This window comes from Ostrea edulis, chromosome 10 (genome assembly GCF_947568905.1).
Source record: "Ostrea edulis chromosome 10, xbOstEdul1.1, whole genome shotgun sequence".
Lineage (NCBI taxonomy): Eukaryota > Metazoa > Mollusca > Bivalvia > Ostreida > Ostreidae > Ostrea > Ostrea edulis.
In genome coordinates this window covers 4,887,512-4,906,623 of record NC_079173.1, presented here as the reverse complement: position 1 = coordinate 4,906,623, position 19,112 = coordinate 4,887,512, and the positions used below count along the sequence as shown (strand labels likewise).

Sequence of the window (19,112 nt, the reverse complement as noted above, 5' to 3'; positions counted from 1 at the left end):
ATCTCGTTAATGTTGACGGTATATATTAGACGTGGTAATGTCAAACTTCCACCAGAGTTCGTTTGCTCACAAACCAAACTCTTCCACTTATGCATTATGGGATAACGATTTCTTAGGCCGCGTATACTGTGACGTCACTGTAGAATGACGAAAAAACATAACGTCAAACGTAAACAACTTTCAAAACAAGAACGTAAACATCAAGTTCATTACTTTACACAATAATTTGAACAGAGTCTCCATACTTTATAATGATCTTTTGATCATTTTATGTTTAAAATAAAATCCATACTTTTATATTTATGCTCTTAATATCAATATCTTCAAACTTTTAACTGCGAACTACTTCTTTAGTGTTATTTGCCTGTGTGATAATCGCGGACTCACAATATACAAATCTGTATATTGTGCTGCGTCACATAGGAGAGGTCTATTCGTAGGTGACGTAATGAGGCCTCGACGTGTAGTTTGGTGGTAATGTGTCTACTATTTTATGGCGTATTTAGTTTTTTCTTTTTACTTTTTTCTTCTTCTTCAAATATAAAAGTTATCTCATCTAGACAGTGATAATGCTTGCAAAACATAATTTACCTACTATAAAATCCTTGAAAACATATGGCATCAGATGATTTCATAATAGAACCAGGAGGTCGTAGAAATTTGAAAGTTGAAGAAGCATGCCAAATTATCATGTTCTTTGCGTTTAATATTACGGTTACATGTGTGGAATGTTTGATTAGCTATATTGTTGGATTTTTTAAAATTATTATTATCAAAATAAAAATGCTTTGACGTCAAATTTAATGATATTAACATTAATTTTTTTTACTATTAATTTTGATATATTTGGAGTGATATATTTTTAAATCAACATTCCAAACGAAGGACTTGATAATGTGTTGTGATTCATTTCATCTAATTCTATTTTTTCATATGTTTAGGGATTGCATAAAAAATGCTATCAAAAATACATATTTCAAAGAGAACCTGACAATGTAAAGTGTTAGTGTTAATTAGTTTGTAATTGAATAGTCAAGTAAGCAAATAATTAGAACATGTATTGTCAACGTCATACTTCATACCCGGGAAACACCATGTAGCTCTCTCTCTCTCTCTCTCTCTCTCTCTCTCTCTCTCTCTCTCTCTCTCTCTCTCTCCTTTAATCGCTGACTGAATTAGCTACAATATATCGCATGTACAAGAATTTTTAAAGTATGCTAAGACAGCTCGTAACGTAGAATGGTATGTTATGTACTTATTATTTGTTTGGCGTTTTGCGCTAAGGGTTTCATAACGAATAGAGGTGTTTCGCTACGAATTCCATATATAGGCAATGTGTATATATATAACGATATATTAATTACAACCGTGCAAATTATTTTTGATAAATACATGCATCACCATGTGTGTTTCCTTGCAGAGCCTCCTAAGTTTGGGGAAAATTACGTTCAAAATGATCTTGGCCAGTTTGAAATACATCAGGACTTCCGTAAAAATCCGGAGGACTACGATTACGAGGCTCGGCCCCAGGTCGCTCCTGGACAACTCTTCATAGATTCGGAATTTTCACTCAATGCGGCCATGGGAAGTGAATATAGCAAAAAACAGCTAGAGTGGAAACGCCCACCCGTAAGTTAAATATGCAAGGGAGATAAGTCGAAAGTTGTTTCTGTCTTAAAATGTCTCGCAAGCATTTGCTGAATATACATTTAGCTGATAAATAAAATAGAACACTTTCTGGACTAGTTGGTTTTGTACTGTTTAACGTCCCTCTCGATACGTTTTCACTCATATGAAGACGTAACTATTGCCGATGAAGGGCTGCAAAATTTAAGCCTATGCTCGGCGCTTACGGCCTTTGAGAAGGAAGGGATCTTTATCGTACCACACCTGCTGTGACACGGGACCTCATCCGAAGGACCGCCCCATTTAGTCGCCTATTAAGACAAGCAATGCTTACTGAGGACTTATTCTAACCCGAAAACCCATGGATTACGTTTAAGAACAGAATTTTATAGTACTATGGGTGTATCCATGGTTCTTATATTTTGTATCCATTGAATTTGAATACAGAGTAATGTACCCTTTATTTAATGATAAACGATGCAATGTAGGACATTATTTTACCTGCGCAATGACCATATAAAAACAGTTTTAAAAAAAAAAATGAATACACGTACAAGACATTTAAGCCTTTGGGAACTAAATATCAAACTAGTATTCATTTGTAGCGTTTTCGTCATTGACTCGCTCTCTTTGTATAAATGCTAGTATAAATGATGGAGTGTTTTTTCAGGAATTTGTCAACAGCCCGTGTCTGTTTTCTGAGGGCACCACACGCTATGACATAGGTCAAGGATCCATTGGGACGTGTTGGTTCCTGTCATCTGTGGCTAATGTTGCTGATAAACCTAGTCTCCTTAGAAGGGTGAGTCTACGTGCTGAATGATCGTTTTATCTTTAAAAGAAATCTAAATAATCACTTATTCATACGTTAAAATAATCTGAAAAAATCGGGAGTGTAACCTAATGATTATATTGAGGATGAAATATTTTCAATTTTTCTTCGAGCTGGAATGCTATAGGGCTAACTACATGATTCCAAATTCCGATTGATTACTTTCTTTTCTCACCCAGAGTACTGTATATTCCGACTTCTAAGATTTCTCGATAAAATCTTAAACTTAAGTTTGAGTTTTCTCTTATTTGAGCAGTCAAAATTTGAGTAAAATCTCAGACTTAAGTCCAAGTTTCAACTTAAGTTTCTTTCGAGAAATCTAGGTTAACAAATTTGATTTATTTTTAGATTATCCCTAGAGATTCCTACCCCGTGGGAACTCCCCAATATGACGGCATATTCCACTGCCGATTCTGGAGATTTGGCATTTGGGATGACGTTTTTATCGACGATTATCTGCCAATAATCTATGGAAATAAAATTTACTCCGCCCACTCTAACACCGACCCGAACGAAATGTGGGTGGCATTGCTGGAAAAGGCTTTCGCAAGGTGATTGAAAATTGACATTCAATGGATACTTCTTAAAATTGTTGAATTCTAAATTGTCTGTTAAAATGTATAATTTCGTTGCTTAGAGATATTCTCTTCTCAAACGAATATGATTTTTTTTTTTGAAGAATCAAGTAAATATCAATCTAATGAAAATTAGATCTTAAGATATGCTCACAAACGCAGAGTATCCGGCTCGGATCTAAGAAGTCTGATTTTGATTAGACTGAATAAATATAAAACTAAATGTGAAATAAGAAATTCAAATAAATGATGTTATATATCAGTATAGACTATTTTTGTTATGAGAGAATTCCAGATGCAGTGCTAGTAGTTGATTTTTGTTTGATTAAACAAATACAGGATGTACGGCAGCTACACGGATGTGTCGGGTGGAATGGCGGCCGATTCCTATATGGCTTTGACAGGGGGCGTATCCGAGGACATCGACCTCAGAAAGATGACCATGGAACCCCCACAGCTTCACACACGTGTCAGGAACGCCCTCTTCTCCGGGGCTGCAGTCACGTGCAGTGTTCCGGTAAGTGAATGCAAAGATAATGTACGTGAAAGTGAAAGTAGCGACGAATAGGAACCACGTGATCAACGAGAATTCCTTACTGTCGGCGTTCAAAAAAAAAGGCCTTTGCTGGAAATGAGTTCAGCAGAAAGCTATACAACATTAAAATTTAAAGAAAACAATGCTAGTAAAACACTCACTACCTCAAACCTTACTAAGTGTCAACTATTAAAAACACTTAATACTTCAAACATTACTAAGTGTCAATTATTAAAAACACTCACTACCTCAAACCTTACTAAGTGTCAACTAGTAAAACACTCACTACCTCAAACCTTACTAAGCGCCAACTAGTAAAACACTCACTACCGCAAACCTTACTAAGCGCCAACTAGTAAAAACACTCACTACCTCAAACCTTATTAAGTGTCAACTAGTAAAACACTCACTACCTCAAACCTTACTAAGTGTCAACTATTAAAAACACTCACCACCTCAAACCTAACTAAGTGTCAACTAGTAAAACACTCACTACCTCAAACCTTACTAAGTGTCAACTATTAAAAACACTCACTACCTCAAACCTTACTAAGCGCCAACTAGTAAAACACTCACTACCTCAAACCTTACTAAGTGTCAACTAGTAAAACACTCACTACCTCAAACCTTACTAAGTGTCAACTATTAAAAACACTCACTACCTCAAACCTTACTAAGCGCCAACTAGTAAAACACTCACTACCTCAAACCTTACTAAGTGTCAACTATTAAAAACACTCACCACCTCAAACCTTACTAAGCGCCAACTAGTAAAACACTCACTACCGCAAACCTTACTAAGCGCCAACTAGTAAAAACACTCACTACCTCAAACCTTATTAAGTGTCAACTAGTAAAACACTCACTACCTCAAACCTAACTAAGTGTCAACTAGTAAAACACTCACTACCTCAAACCTTATTAAGTGTCAACTATTAAAAACACTCACTACCTCAAACCTTACTAAGTGTCAACTAGTAAAACACTCACTACCTCAAACCTTACTAAGTGTCAACTAGTAAAACACTCACTACCTCAAACCTTACTAAGTGTCAACTATTAAAAACACTCACTACCTCAAACCTTACTAAGCGCCAACTAGTAAAACACTCACTACCTCAAACCTTACTAAGTGTCAACTATTAAAAACACTCACCACCTCAAACCTAACTAAGTGTCAACTAGTAAAACACTCACTACTTCAAAGCTTACTAAGCGCCAACTAGTAAAACACTCACTACCTCAAACCTTACTAAGCGCCAACTAGTAAAACACTCACTACCTCAAACCTAACTAAGTGCCAACTAGTAAAACACTCACTACCTCAAACCTTACTAAGTGTCAACTATTAAAACACTCACTACCTCAAACCTTACTAAGCGCCAACTAGTAAAACACTCACTACCTCAAACCTTACTAAGCGCCAACTAGTAAAACACTCACTACCTCAAACCTAACTAAGTGCCAACTAGTAAAACACTCACTACCTCAAACCTAACTAAGTGCCAACTAGTAAAACACTCACTACCTCAAACCTTACTAAGTGCCAACTAGTAAAACACTCACTACCTCAAACCTTACTAAGTGTCAACTAGTAAAACACTCACTACCACAAACCTTACTAAGTGTCAACTATTAAAAACACTTAATACTTCAAACCTTACTAAGTGTCAACTATTAAAAACACTCACTACCTCAAACCTTACTAAGTGTCAACTAGTAAAACACTCACTACCTCAAACCTTACTAAGTGTCAACTAGTAAAACACTCACTACCTCAAACCTTACTAAGCGCCAACTAGTAAAACACTCACTACCGCAAACCTTACTAAGCGCCAACTAGTAAAAACACTCACTACCTCAAACCTTATTAAATGTCAACTAGTAAAACACTCACTACCTCAAACCTTACTAAGTGTCAACTATTAAAATACTCACCACCTCAAACCTTACTAAGTGTCAACTAGTAAAACACTCACTACCTCAAACCTTACTAAGTGTCAACTAGTAAAACACTCACTACCTCAAACCTTACTAAGTGTCAACTAGTAAAACACTCACTACCTCAAACCTTACTAAGTGTCAACTATCAAAAACACTCACTACCTCAAACCTTACTAAGCGCCAACTAGTAAAACACTCACTACCTCAAACCTTACTAAGTGTCAACTATTAAAAACACTCACCACCTCAAACCTTACTAAGCGCCAACTAGTAAAACACTCACTACCGCAAACCTTACTAAGCGCCAACTAGTAAAACACTCACTACCTCAAACCTTACTAAGTGTCAACTATTAAAACACTCACTACCTCAAACCTTACTAAGCGCCAACTAGTAAAACACTCACTACCTCAAACCTTACTAAGCGCCAACTAGTAAAACACTCACTACCTCAAACCTAACTAAGTGCCAACTAGTAAAACACTCACTACCTCAAACCTTACTAAGTGTCAACTAGTAAAACACTCACTACCTCAAACCTTACTAAGCGCCAACCAGTAAAACACTCACTACCTCAAACCTTACTAAGTGCCAACTAGTAAAACACTCACTACCTCAAACTGTACTAAGTGTCAACTAGTAAAACACTCACTACCTCAAACCTTACTAAGTGTCAACTAGTAAAACACTCACTACCACAAACCTTACTAAGTGTCAACTATTAAAAACACTCACTATCTCAAACATTACTAAGTTTCAACTAGTAAAACACTCACTACCTCAAACCTTACTAAGCGCCAACTATTAAAACACTCACTACCTCAAACCTTACTAAGTATCAACTAGTAAAACACTCACTACCTCAAACCTTACTAAGTGTCAACTATTAAAAACACTTACTACCTCAAACCTTACTAAGTGTCAACTATTAAAACACTCACTACCTCAAACCTTACTAAGCGCCAACTAGTAAAACACTCACTATCTCAAACATTACTAAGTTTCAACTAGTAAAACACTCACTACCGCAAACCTTACTAAGCGCCAACTATTAAAACACTCACTACCTCAAATCTTACTAAGTATCAACTAGAAAAACACTCACTACCTCAAACCTTACTAAGTGTCAACTATTAAAAACACTTACTACTTCAAACCTTACTAAGTATCAACTAGTGAAACACTCACTACCTCAAACCTTACTAAGTGTCAACTATTAAAAACACTCACTACCTCAAACCTTACTAAGTGTCAACTAGTAAAACACTCACTACCTCAAACCTTACTAAGTGCCAACTAGTAAAACACTCACTACTTCAAACCTTACTAAGTGTCAACTAGTAAAATCACTCACTACCTCAAACCTTACTAAGTGTCAACAAGTAAAAACACCCACTACCTCAAACCTTACTAAGTATCAACTAGTAAAAACACTCACTACCTCAAACCTTACTAAGTGTCAACTAGTAAAACACTTACTACCTCAAACCTTACTAAGTGTCAACTAGTAAAACACTCACTACTTCAAACCTAACTAAGTGTCAACTATTAAAAACACTTACTACCTCAAACCTTACTAAGTGTCAACTAGTAAAACACTCACTACCTCAAACCTTACTAAGTGCCAACTAGTAAAACACTCACTACCGCAGACCTTACTAAGCGCCAACTAGTAAAAACACTCACTACCTCAAACCTTACTAAGCGTCAACTAGTAAAAACACTCACTACCTCAAACCTTATTAAGTGTCAACTATTAAAAACACTCACTACCTCAAACCTTACTAAGCGCCAACTAGTAAAACACTCACTACCTCAAACCTTACTAAGTGTCAACTATTAAAAACACTCACTACCTCAAACCTTACTAAGTGTCAACTAGTAAAAACACTCACTACCTCAAACCTTATTAAGTGTCAACTATTAAAAACACTCACTACCTCAAACCTTACTAAGCGTCAACTAGTAAAAACACTCACTACCTCAAACCTTACTAAGTGTCAACTAGTAAAACACTCACTACCTCAAACCTTACTAAGTGTCAACTAGTAAAACACTCACTACTTCAAACCTAACTAAGTGTCAACTATTAAAAACACTTACTACCTCAAACCTTACTAAGTGTCAACTAGTAAAACACTCACTACCTCAAACCTTACTAAGCGCCAACTAGTAAAACACTCACTACCGCAAACCTTACTAAGTGCCAACTAGTAAAACACTCACTACCTCAAACCTTACTAAGTGTCAACTAGTAAAACACTCACTACCTCAAACCTTACTAAGTGTCAACTAGTAAAATACTCACTACCTCAAACCTTACTAAGTGTCAACTAGTAAAACACTCACTACCTCAAATCTTACTAAGTGCCAACTATTAAAACACTCACTACCTCAAACCTTACTAAGTGTCAACTATTAAAACACTCACTACCTCAAACCTTACTAAGCGCCAACTAGTAAAACACTCACTATCTCAAACATTACTAAGTTTCAACTAGTAAAACACTCACTACCTCAAACCTTACTAAGCGCCAACTAGTAAAACACTCACTACCTCAAACCTTACTAAGTGTCAACTAGTAAAACACTCACTACCTCAAACCTAACTAAGTGTCAACTAGTAAAACACTCACTACCTCAAACCTTACTAAGTGTCAACTAGTAAAATACTCACTACCTCAAACCTTACTAAGTGTCAACTAGTAAAACACTCACTACCTCAAATCTTACTAAGCGCCAACTATTAAAACACTCACTACCTCAAACCTTACTAAGTGCCAACTAGTAAAACACTCACTACCTCAAACCTTATTAAGCGCCAACTAGTAAAACACTCACTACCTCAAACCTTACTAAGTGCCAACTAGTAAAACACTCACTACCGCAAACCTTACTAAGTGTCAACTATTAAAACACTCACTACCTCAAATCTTACTAAGTGTCAACTAGTGAAACACTCACTACCTTAAACCTTACTAAGTGTCAACTAGTAAAATACTCACTACCTCAAACCTTACTAAGTGTCAACTAGTAAAACACTCACTACCTCAAACCTTACTAAGTGTCAACTAGTAAAACACTCACTACCTCAAACCTTACTAAGTGCCAACTATTAAAACACTCACTACCTCAAACCTTACTAAGTGTCAACTAGTAAAATACTCACTACCTCAAACCTTACTAAGCGTCAACTAGTAAAACACTCACTACCTCAAACCTTACTAAGTGTCAACTATTAAAACAATCACTACCTCATCAAACAATACTAAGTGTCAACTATTAAAACACTCACTACCTCATCAAACCTTACTAAGTTTCAACTAGTAAAACACTCACTACCTCATCAAACCTTACTAAGTGTCAACTAGTAAAAACACTCACTACCTCAAACCTTACTAAACACCAACTAGTAAAATGCTCACTACCTCAAACCTTACTAAACACCAACTAGTAAAACACTCACTACCTCAAACCTTACTAAGTGTCAACTAGTAAAACACTCACTACCTCAAACCTTACTAAGCGCCAACTAGTAAAACACTCACTACCTCAAACCTTACTAAGTGTCAACTATTAAAATACTCACTACCTCAAACCTTACTAAGTATCAACTAGTGAAACACTCACTACCTCAAACCTTACTAAGTGTCAACTATTGAAACACTCACTACCTCATCAAACCTTACTAAGTGTCAACTATTAAAACACTCACTACCTCAAACCTTACTAAGTGTCAACTACTTAAACACTCACTACCGCAAACCTTACTAAGCGCCAACTAGTAAAACACTCACTACCGCAAACCTTACTAAGCGCCAACTAGTAAAACACTCACTACCTCAAACCTTACTAAGTGTCAACTAGTAAAAACACACCTACATGTACCTCGAACCCCAACTCTTCTGGTCATTCAGTGTACTCTGGATTATGTAATTTTTATACCCATCCCATTAAACTATTTGCCAAAAACGTATTTAGTGAATGTTCATAAAATGTTTCATTTTAACTAGCTTGATGATAAATATACTTAACAGGCGGAATTTGATCAGCAGCATGGATTGGTGGGAGGACACGAGTACACGTTAACGGGTGCTGTAATGGTAAGTTAGCAGACCATTATGAAAGGTGAAGATAATGAACAGTGATCAATCTCATAACTCCTATAAGCAATACAAAATAGATAGTTGGCAAACACGGACCCCTGGACACACCAGAGGTGGGATCAGCTGCCTAGGAGGAGAAAACACCCCATGTCGACTGGTCACATATACATTATGTATTCCGCTGGTTCCTGTACATAGCATGATTATATCAGATAGAGAGATGACGTTTAGTTATCCCGCTGGTTCCTGTACATAACATGGTTATATTAGATAGAGAGATTTCCTTTAGTTAATGGTGTATTATGATGTCATTTTAAATTCCTGTATGTGTAAAAATATATGCATTTAAACGTAATATATGCATATATAATGATAATTGAATAAAGGATTAAGTTAACACCGGGTTAGTGTATATCGTAGCGATTTTTGACACGTTAGTGGGGTGGAGGTGGTAGGGGTGTTCAAATGACACATACCATGTATGAATTACAGTTAAAAGCAACAAACTCGGGAATATCTATGTACACAATGATTATGAATGATTTGTGAAACGTATAGATTAATGAAAACATTGATTATAGAGTACATGTGTATGTAAATTGTATAGTATATCGATTTGGGGAATTTTAATACAATTCTGAGTACGAGCTGAACAAGAGAATATATCGATATATGGAAGGTGACTACAACGTACGACTTGTGTAATAATCTCTTTATCTCAAATTTAATTTGCTATCAACCAATTTTAAGATATGTTATGATTTATCTGACAACAACTCAAAATGACATTACATGTACAATGCGCCATTCAAACGTTTGGGTTTTATACTGACGACAGAAATATTCCTATTCAAATTTCCAATCATTTTTTCCCCTAGGCAAACGGGGTTCGCTTATTCCGTGTAAGGAATCCCTGGGGTAACACTGAGTGGACAGGCCCATACAGTGATGGGTATGTATACACATGTAAAATAACGTATATGGGTGTATAAAAGAGTTAACAAGAATGGGATTTTTCTACATGTATTTTAATGTTCCGAATAGTTTCTGGAATGACTTAATTATAAAAAATAAGAACTACGAAAAAAAATCCCTCATTTGCAGGAGTCCCGAATGGCAAAGCCTACCAAAAGACACGATTGAGGCCCCGAACAAGGACGATGGAGAGTTTTACATTTCACTCGAACATTTCCTCCATTTCTTTAGCACTCTGACAATCTGCAACATCACACCAGACTTTGATAGAGACGGATCTTCGGATTCCCTCAGTAAGTGAGGATATGATACACCTTTTTACTGGCTATCAGGACAATAGCAAGTTTATTGTCCCCCAAGACAGCAATTATTGCGCCTCGGGAAATAGTTGCCGTCGAGGGGGACAATAAACGTGCTATTGTCCGCATAGTCAGTAAATAGGTGTTTTATTATACCAAAGTAGACTTTACTCGTGTCAGACATACCAAAGTGAAGTAAACTAACATTCGGCATTAACCTAGATGGAATCGACCGAGATGATCCGAGTGGTAAACTAATTAGAGTTATCAGACTTTGACGTCACAGAAAAGAAAACGCGGGAAAATATAGCATCCGGTAAATACTTTCAAGACTATTTCCCTAGAGCAGATAGTTCAGAAACTATTTCACGGCTAGTGTTATCTAGAAGAAATAGCAAATTTATTCACCTAACATTTATACAGCAAAAACATTCTGAGGTATAATAGCGTCGCGAAGCGACTCGACGAGCTCGCTCCAATGATTACGCAATTGAGTCACGTGATTTGCTCTTCATCAGCTGAAAAATGATGGGGACTACCCATAATGCTTCCGGAAAAATGTCGCCGTCACTGCGGAATACTTCAATGACAACCCCGTAGATAAAAAAAATAAATAGTTTGGAAAGTACCACAATGATTTTAAATTCCAGATATTAAGCTTTCCAATATCTTCGTTCATTTTGTTGTGGATAATTGCTTGATTTGAAAGAAAAGCAATCGCAGCTAATGATGACGTCACAATGCACTGTTTACATCAGCCGCGTTATATTTCCCGCGTTAAAGCCTCGTGTTGTAAGATGTTATGGGTCTTCGCTCGTCTCAACGGTCACACCGTAAACATATTAATCATGAATGTACAGTTAACTCGCACAGTTATATATTCCATTCTCTACCCAGAGTTCCATGCGCTCCTCTGGTGAGAGAATGTTATATGTTCGTGAATGTACAGTTAACTCGCACAGTTATATATTCGTGAATGTACAGTTAACTCGCACAGTTATATATTCGCGTGTATGCAGGTAACAATAACCACAACATCAATTCAACGAAATTGAATTACAGTGGCATTCAAAAATAATTATTTCGCAGTAGAGGCAAATTCATAAGTTATTGTGATGTGTATGTTACAACAATTCATTCACAGAATACTGCACGTGCTTATACGGTAAATGGGAGGGAGAGGAAGCCGCTGGATTTAACGACAAGATAAGCAACCCAAAGTTCCATTTTGAAATCACCGAGCAAAGTAAGTATATCATGTAAAATTAATGTTCAAAATATCATTCATTTATTATAACTAATTTGGATTATTGAAATATTTAAACAGTTGATAAATACCCCGTATATCGCAAGTTGTATTCCACGATAGCGTCGTGTTCAATTTATCATTTTGTATTGGAGTGGTATCTCTCAATGGTTGAACAAAGTGTTTTAATCACCTTACTGTTTGAGGTGTATTAAGTAGTTGATCAGTTTATTATGTAATTGGTTACTTTTATTTAAGATAACAAAAATTTAATACGTATTGATGACAGAAATGATCCCACTAAAGCGAGAGGACAGGGTATAGTTTCTCACATGTCATGCAATTTGTCGCACAGTCTCAGCCTACATCATAGATTATTTAAAATCATTCTTTGATTTTTCCATTCGTAAATTTTGTGTTTGAATTCCATGAATTACATGCAACATGAACAGAATGACATTTGCGGCATAATGTAAATAAACCAAAGTTTGGTGATATGATTTTGATGCAGAACTAGATGGTATCATTTTTTGTATCTAGATTTTTAGTTTTTATCTTTTTTTTTTGATTTACGATTTCTTGCTGACGATATTCATTGTATTAACACAGCCACAAAGTCTATTTAAATTTCTGATTTTGGTGGCAGTGCGGATAGACGAGATTTATTTATGACATACAGTTTTCATTTGATTCAGGTGTCGGTGTGGATAGACGGGATTTGTTTATGACACACAGTTTACATTTAATTCAGGTGTCGGTACAGATAGATGAGATTTGTGTATGACATACAGTTTACATTTAATTCAGGTGTCGGTGCAGATGGGAGTGTACCTTTTGTTGTACAGATCATACAGCGTACCAAACAGAGAAAGGCCAAGAAAGTCAGCATCCGGGCCGACCTCTACAGGGTAAGTCAGCATCCGGGCCGACCTTTTTAGAGTAAGTCAGCATCCCAATCTAATTAAATTTAGATGTTAGATAGAGTAAGTCAGCTTCCGGGCCGACCTTTATACAGTAAGTCAGCATCCGAACCGACCTCTATAGAGTAATTCAGCATCCGGGCCGAACTTTATACAGTAAGTCAGCTTCCGGGCGGACCTCTTCAGAGTTAGGCTCCAGTTTTAGTCAATCCTCGAATTTAGAATATCGTTAAACTAGTAATAGGTGTATGCAATGCTATTTGGTAATATTATTCCTTTACCTCGTCTGTTAGAGGAAAATCCTGTATAGTATTTGAAAATCATTGTCTACTTCGTACAACTTATGACGTGCATATATATCTTAAGGTTTGTTGGGGTTTTTAATAGTACTAAGTCTTATGATTATGATTTCATTTTCAAACTGGGGCGTGATTACTAAGACCATCATCGTTATATTGAAGAAAACACGTAGGTGGATAATACATGTAGCAGGGCATGGATTTTGTGAAATTCTTATAAGTGTAGTGTACGACCAAGGTCCACATGTTTCAATTGACATCGTAATTTGGCACACATTATTGAGAGCTGAACATCAGTGCTGGAATATCACACAAAAATACCTAATTCAGAACGAAAAAAGTTTCAACATTATATCTTAGCTATACACGAGGGGTCCGTGTTTGCCCTAATCTTAATTTTGTATTCTTTGTAGGAAATATAAGATCGATCACTGTTCGTTATCTTACTTTGTTGTAGAATCTACCTATAATGCTTGCATACCAGAGTATTGCTCCGCGATTCCCGGGATCAGTCCTGTTATTTCCATTGTAGGGGGAGGATAATCACGTGATATTATTAGCCAATTGGCAATCTTCGTTGCTCAACATTGCGATTTAATCAAAATAGTTGTAGCAGTAAATAACAATGTCCTAGTACATGTATTTATGGCACTATTGTATGTTATATGACACTATAGTATGTTATATGACACTATAGTATGATATATGACACTATAGTATGATATATGACACGCCAATATGCGGTAACATTAAAAGGTATCGAAGATTTAGATTTCAAGGCTAACAATGGGTCAAAGTTTCACGCATGTGTTATTTCTTTCACGGACGGTTTCATTGATGAGGAAGTTATTGGGATTTACAAACCAGCCATTTCTTTTCATAGTTTTCATGTCCAATTAGCCCAGTGGTTAGCAATATTTTTCTGAATTAAACGGATTTTTAATGTGTCTTTTTATTGGCGGTTTGGTTTCTATTTAATACATAATAACATATGTCAATCGTAAAGCAAATGGTGGGCTGATTCAGAGGGTAGGCGGAGTGTAAATATAAATGGAGGCTCTGGTATATAAGAATTCTTAATGTATGGTATACATGTGAATTTAACATCCATTGTCTATGATCTTAGGTCGTGGAGAGTGGAGCTAACGATTTACTTGTTTTACAAGAAGAGGGAATCCCCAGTAAAAATAACAACTACAGAGGAGATGCCCAGGCCTGCTTCCGGTTCTCACTGAAACCCGGAAAATATATCTGTATACCCTCCACCATGCAGGCGGGCCAGGAACGGGAGTTTATGGTTCGAATGTTCAGCGCAGGTCCACTGGGTGATATTAAGTATGCAAGGCTTTATAATGTAGTCCTGTTCGTAAAACTAACAATTACTAGTATTATCAGTACTTTGTAATATATAAATTATCCATCGATATCATGAGAGAGAGAGAGAGAGAGAGAGAGAGAGAGGGAGAGAGAGAGGGGGGGGAGAGGGAGAGAGAGAGATTTCTATACTTATTCTTCGATTTTATATAATTACTTAATTTTCAGAAAAGTGGATTCGAATGAGACGACCGTTATGAACTGTAGCGGAGAGGGAGCTGAGCAATATAGTAAGTGTCAACTAGTACGGGATTAGATTATCAATATACAGTGTACACAGGGGTCCGTGTTTGTCCATCTATTTTGTATTGCTTATTGGAGTTATGAGATTGATCACTGTTCGTTATCTTCACCTTTCATGTAGGTGGTTGAAATTGTGATGGTTCTGATAATTAGATTTTATTTTTAAGTAAAATATAATTTTTGTACATTTCATTATTGTGTCTATTATTAGAGCATGTGAAATGTGTCACGGGTCAATGGACGGCCGGGTCGAATGCCGGAGGACAAGTTTCAAACAACACTTTCCACATCAACCCTCAAATCAAGATCGACATTCCCAGTAAGAAGAGCCATTATCTATTGGAATTTATGTTATTTAGACAGCATTGTGATGTAATACATGGAGTTTGAATAACCTGAGGGGGCAGGGTAAAATTAGAATATTGGAATTGAAATGCGTTATATGCAAAAAAAAACCATGATATTAATAAATCCCTCAGACTTATGTATAATCTGGTTTGTGACGTATCGCAACCAATGATTTTGAGAAATCGTACGGCAACTGAAATCTATTTTAAGAGACTGTAAATTTATCGTTGCACAGGTGCTCAACAAGTGAAATTCCAGTTATTGGCAGCTTCCGGTGAATCTCGGTATCCTATTGGTTTCAAACTTTTCCAGGTGAGAGAATTGTCTGAAGACTAGAATCTTATTTTTAAGATATAAATGCAATTCATGCGTGTGATTCAGTGTTCCTCACTCAACTTTCTATTATTTTTTAAAGCAAAAAAGGTCAATATATATAGTTTAGTACTAAATTAATGATGAGCGATAGTTGTAAGTTAATGATGAACGATAGTTGTATTTGCAATGCACTGGACACTAATTACATTAGATAATGTAAAATTTACATACGTTTCTAACCCCCCACCCCGACCCCCGACTAACGGAGATCTTTACAATAGTTTTAAAAATTCACATGGTTTCTATCGCCTTAGGCTAACGAAGATCATTACAATAGTTAAAACTGACATCGTTTATATCACCCTAGGCTAATGGAGAACCGGTTCCCGCGAGCTTGGATTGGCTGTACGAGAACTACAGCAACGCCGTCAAGACAACAGAGGGAGATGACGGACAGTTCATCATGGGTGGCTCCGCCCCCGCAGAGTATTCCCTGGGACCCGGATGCTACAACTGTTTACTCCACATGGACCAGCCCGACACAGAGAAGCGATTTGCCTTGGTTATTCGATCCATTACTCCACTGGATAATATCGAGTATGTACATCTTCCTTAAGAGAACATAAACCCAATATGTTTGGTATATATATATATATATATATATATATATATATATATATATATATTTATTATATACTTTCAATTTCATCTCTTCTTTTTTCTTTAAAAGTTTGCGGGCATATATCACACGATATATGCCCGGAAACATTCCGGCCCGCAAACATTACGTCACAATAAAAATTTTACGCCGTTAATTTTCAAATTTTTCGTGTTTTTCATCTTTTACTCAGTTAAACCGATAAAGTTATTGTTAAAAATAAAATTATTGTTAGTTTCTAAATGATATTGAAAGTATATAATAAAAAGGTTATAGACTTTGTATGGGAAATATGACGCAAGCTCGGTCCCTCTACCCGCCAAAAAACTCGGTCGTCATATTTTCCCATACAAAGTCTATAACCTATAAATATTGCAAATCATATTTTCCTCTATGAACCAACCAATTTCAGCGCGCGACACAATCCGTTCACATTGACTATGAACGGATTATGAACTAGCTTAAAGCACGCTACTGAGAAAGTGTAATGGTTTGGAAAAAAAATGGAACATCTGTTACAAAGATCTCGCAAGTCACACCTTTGGATTAAGATTGTAAACTTACGTGGATTATCATCCCATTCTGTATAGCATTTGACCCAATGATAGGTTGTATTGGCAAACTAGACTGGGAAATTTTAGTTCCTTTTTATTGGAAACTAATAATTTGTTATGGGATTCTTCACTTCTGTACTATTTTGTACATGTACAAATCTTTCACATATTGTTTTTCAGGTGTATAAGTTGCTAAATCGTGATAATTTTAAGAAGTCGCTTTCTGGTATAACGCGCTTGTTCTCGTATCTGAAAACGTCAGACAACACCACACCAGACTGAAATGAATGTATATATATTTTCCATTTCTTTCCAGAACATTCCAAATGGAATAATAACCAAGAAAATCTACACGAACCTACTCACGTGATCATACTCACGAGATCATACTCACGTGATCGGAACAGCCTGTATTGAGATTGTCAGCTTCCCTGGGATATTGTGATTTTCTTAAATTTATTTTTTGCATGGGTTCAGAAACCAATTGAATACGACATTCATCTAAAGTATAAGTTATAGACTATGTGAATTTTGTTCTCATCTGTTCAATACTTATTCAAGAGATTGTACATTATGTATATATATATCCGTAGAAATGATGTTTACAAATAGTGTAATTCTGTAGCTATTTGTTTACGGAACTAAGAAATATATAAAATAAATTACGAAGAGCAGACTTTTAAATTACTTTTGCACAAATGAAAAAAAAAAAATAAAAAAAAATAATGTTATAATGATTGATTTTTTAAGGTATGTTCTAACAATGCGTTGAGTTGTACATGTATACAGTATTTTCCTAATTTTACAGGACTGCTACTCTTTATGCCGGAACTTTTTGTTTTATTTTGTTTGGTTTGATTTTTATGGATGCAAACTTTTCGCACGTTTTAAACGTTGTCGACTCATCGAAAGCGAATCTGTGATATTATTTGGCTTTTGACAGAACTAGATTAGATAGTTTTATTAATTTCAGTTAGAGTTTTTCCATGTTCTTTTCTGCGATCCGTCCAAGGTTTTTACTCATCGATTTCTTATGTTACATTTCATTTTGTTGTACATATATATGTTTACTATTTATTGATATTATCATGATAGGAAATAGAAATTTTTTTTTTGAATGACACAAGGAGAAAACACTTGCACATTGACGATATTATGTACATGTAGGACCCCTTACGTACCTAATTAAAAATGTTCATAAATTCTAAGTTTATATTCTCATAACAGCACCTGAAGCGTAAAAGTTTAGCTGTGCATTACATTGTTGTAGAAATATACAATGTATGTGTATCATATTAAGATTTATCACTTCCTCATCCCTAATGAATAAAAACATTGTGGGTTTTTTTTTTCGGGGATGGGGTGGTTTCAAATGAGACGGTCAAATAATTCAATAAAAATTAAACTTCGCTATTTTTCAAAATTTAGTTTGACTTGTTTCGTGAACAATTTTAGTTAAATTCTTTTATTCGTATCAAGTGGAATAAGATTTGTACAGAATTGTACCGAATTATTCCGGAGTTATTATAAGCGACAGGTCACAGTACTTTGGATGATATTAACAGGGGGGGGGGGGGGGGAGGGGGGGGCGGCAACCTTAACGGAGGTCAATGGTTTCTGATCGTATATATATATATAATTTCATTTGTCATATATCTTCAAAATCGTTGTCCATCATGCTATTCCCATAACTGTATATTTATGAGCTTTGAATTCGACTTTATATTTCACCGTATTTTCCACATTTTTGAATTGATATACATAATGTATGTCTTTGTTAAAAGGAAAATATGACTATTGTCAGTTTATCATGTCTGTGTGACAATCTAAAATTTATTGTCCGTTTTGTTTCTATCGTAGCCAAACATTGATATTGTAAACGTACCTGTTTTAAAATTTGTTTTATTTTTATTCTTATTTGCATATTTTATGTGTGTTCCCAAATCGCCGCTTCTGTAAATTGAATTCCATCGTTTTCAGGACACAATTGTTCATATTGATATCTGTCTCAGCTGTACACTGACCACCATCTTATTTATACTTGTGACGTAATCCATCTGTACAGAAGAATCATACCATTACAGTTTATACTCTCCTATAGTGGTTTATCCATATTTTAAAATCCAATTTGTCTGTTCATAAAATTTTATGTTTTAAAAAGATATATATATTTTATTTATCTGTTTTTGAAATAATGTATGTATTTTCTATTCTGTTCTTACTTGTTGGTTCTCTTTACAGGTCATTAAATTTGCAAAGTTTA

The 19,112-nt window shown here is 35.7% G+C and overlaps 1 protein-coding gene across 1 annotated transcript in view; it reads left to right on the top strand.

The window, feature by feature from the left end:
• The window catches only part of LOC125666590 (calpain-9-like), a 35,051-nt gene extending 15,939 nt beyond the window's left edge, over positions 1-19,112 (top strand). The window contains exons 4-18 of the mRNA XM_048899782.2: positions 1,421-1,629; positions 2,297-2,428; positions 2,807-3,009; positions 3,373-3,550; positions 9,550-9,615; positions 10,497-10,570; positions 10,723-10,886; positions 12,037-12,138; positions 12,946-13,046; positions 14,484-14,692; positions 14,900-14,961; positions 15,186-15,293; positions 15,558-15,634; positions 16,005-16,234; positions 17,166-19,112. Coding sequence (XP_048755739.2) covers positions 1,421-1,629; positions 2,297-2,428; positions 2,807-3,009; positions 3,373-3,550; positions 9,550-9,615; positions 10,497-10,570; positions 10,723-10,886; positions 12,037-12,138; positions 12,946-13,046; positions 14,484-14,692; positions 14,900-14,961; positions 15,186-15,293; positions 15,558-15,634; positions 16,005-16,234; positions 17,166-17,184 — 1,934 coding nt within the window. The 3' untranslated portion in view covers positions 17,185-19,112. The remainder of the gene's footprint in view (positions 1-1,420; positions 1,630-2,296; positions 2,429-2,806; positions 3,010-3,372; positions 3,551-9,549; positions 9,616-10,496; positions 10,571-10,722; positions 10,887-12,036; positions 12,139-12,945; positions 13,047-14,483; positions 14,693-14,899; positions 14,962-15,185; positions 15,294-15,557; positions 15,635-16,004; positions 16,235-17,165) is intronic.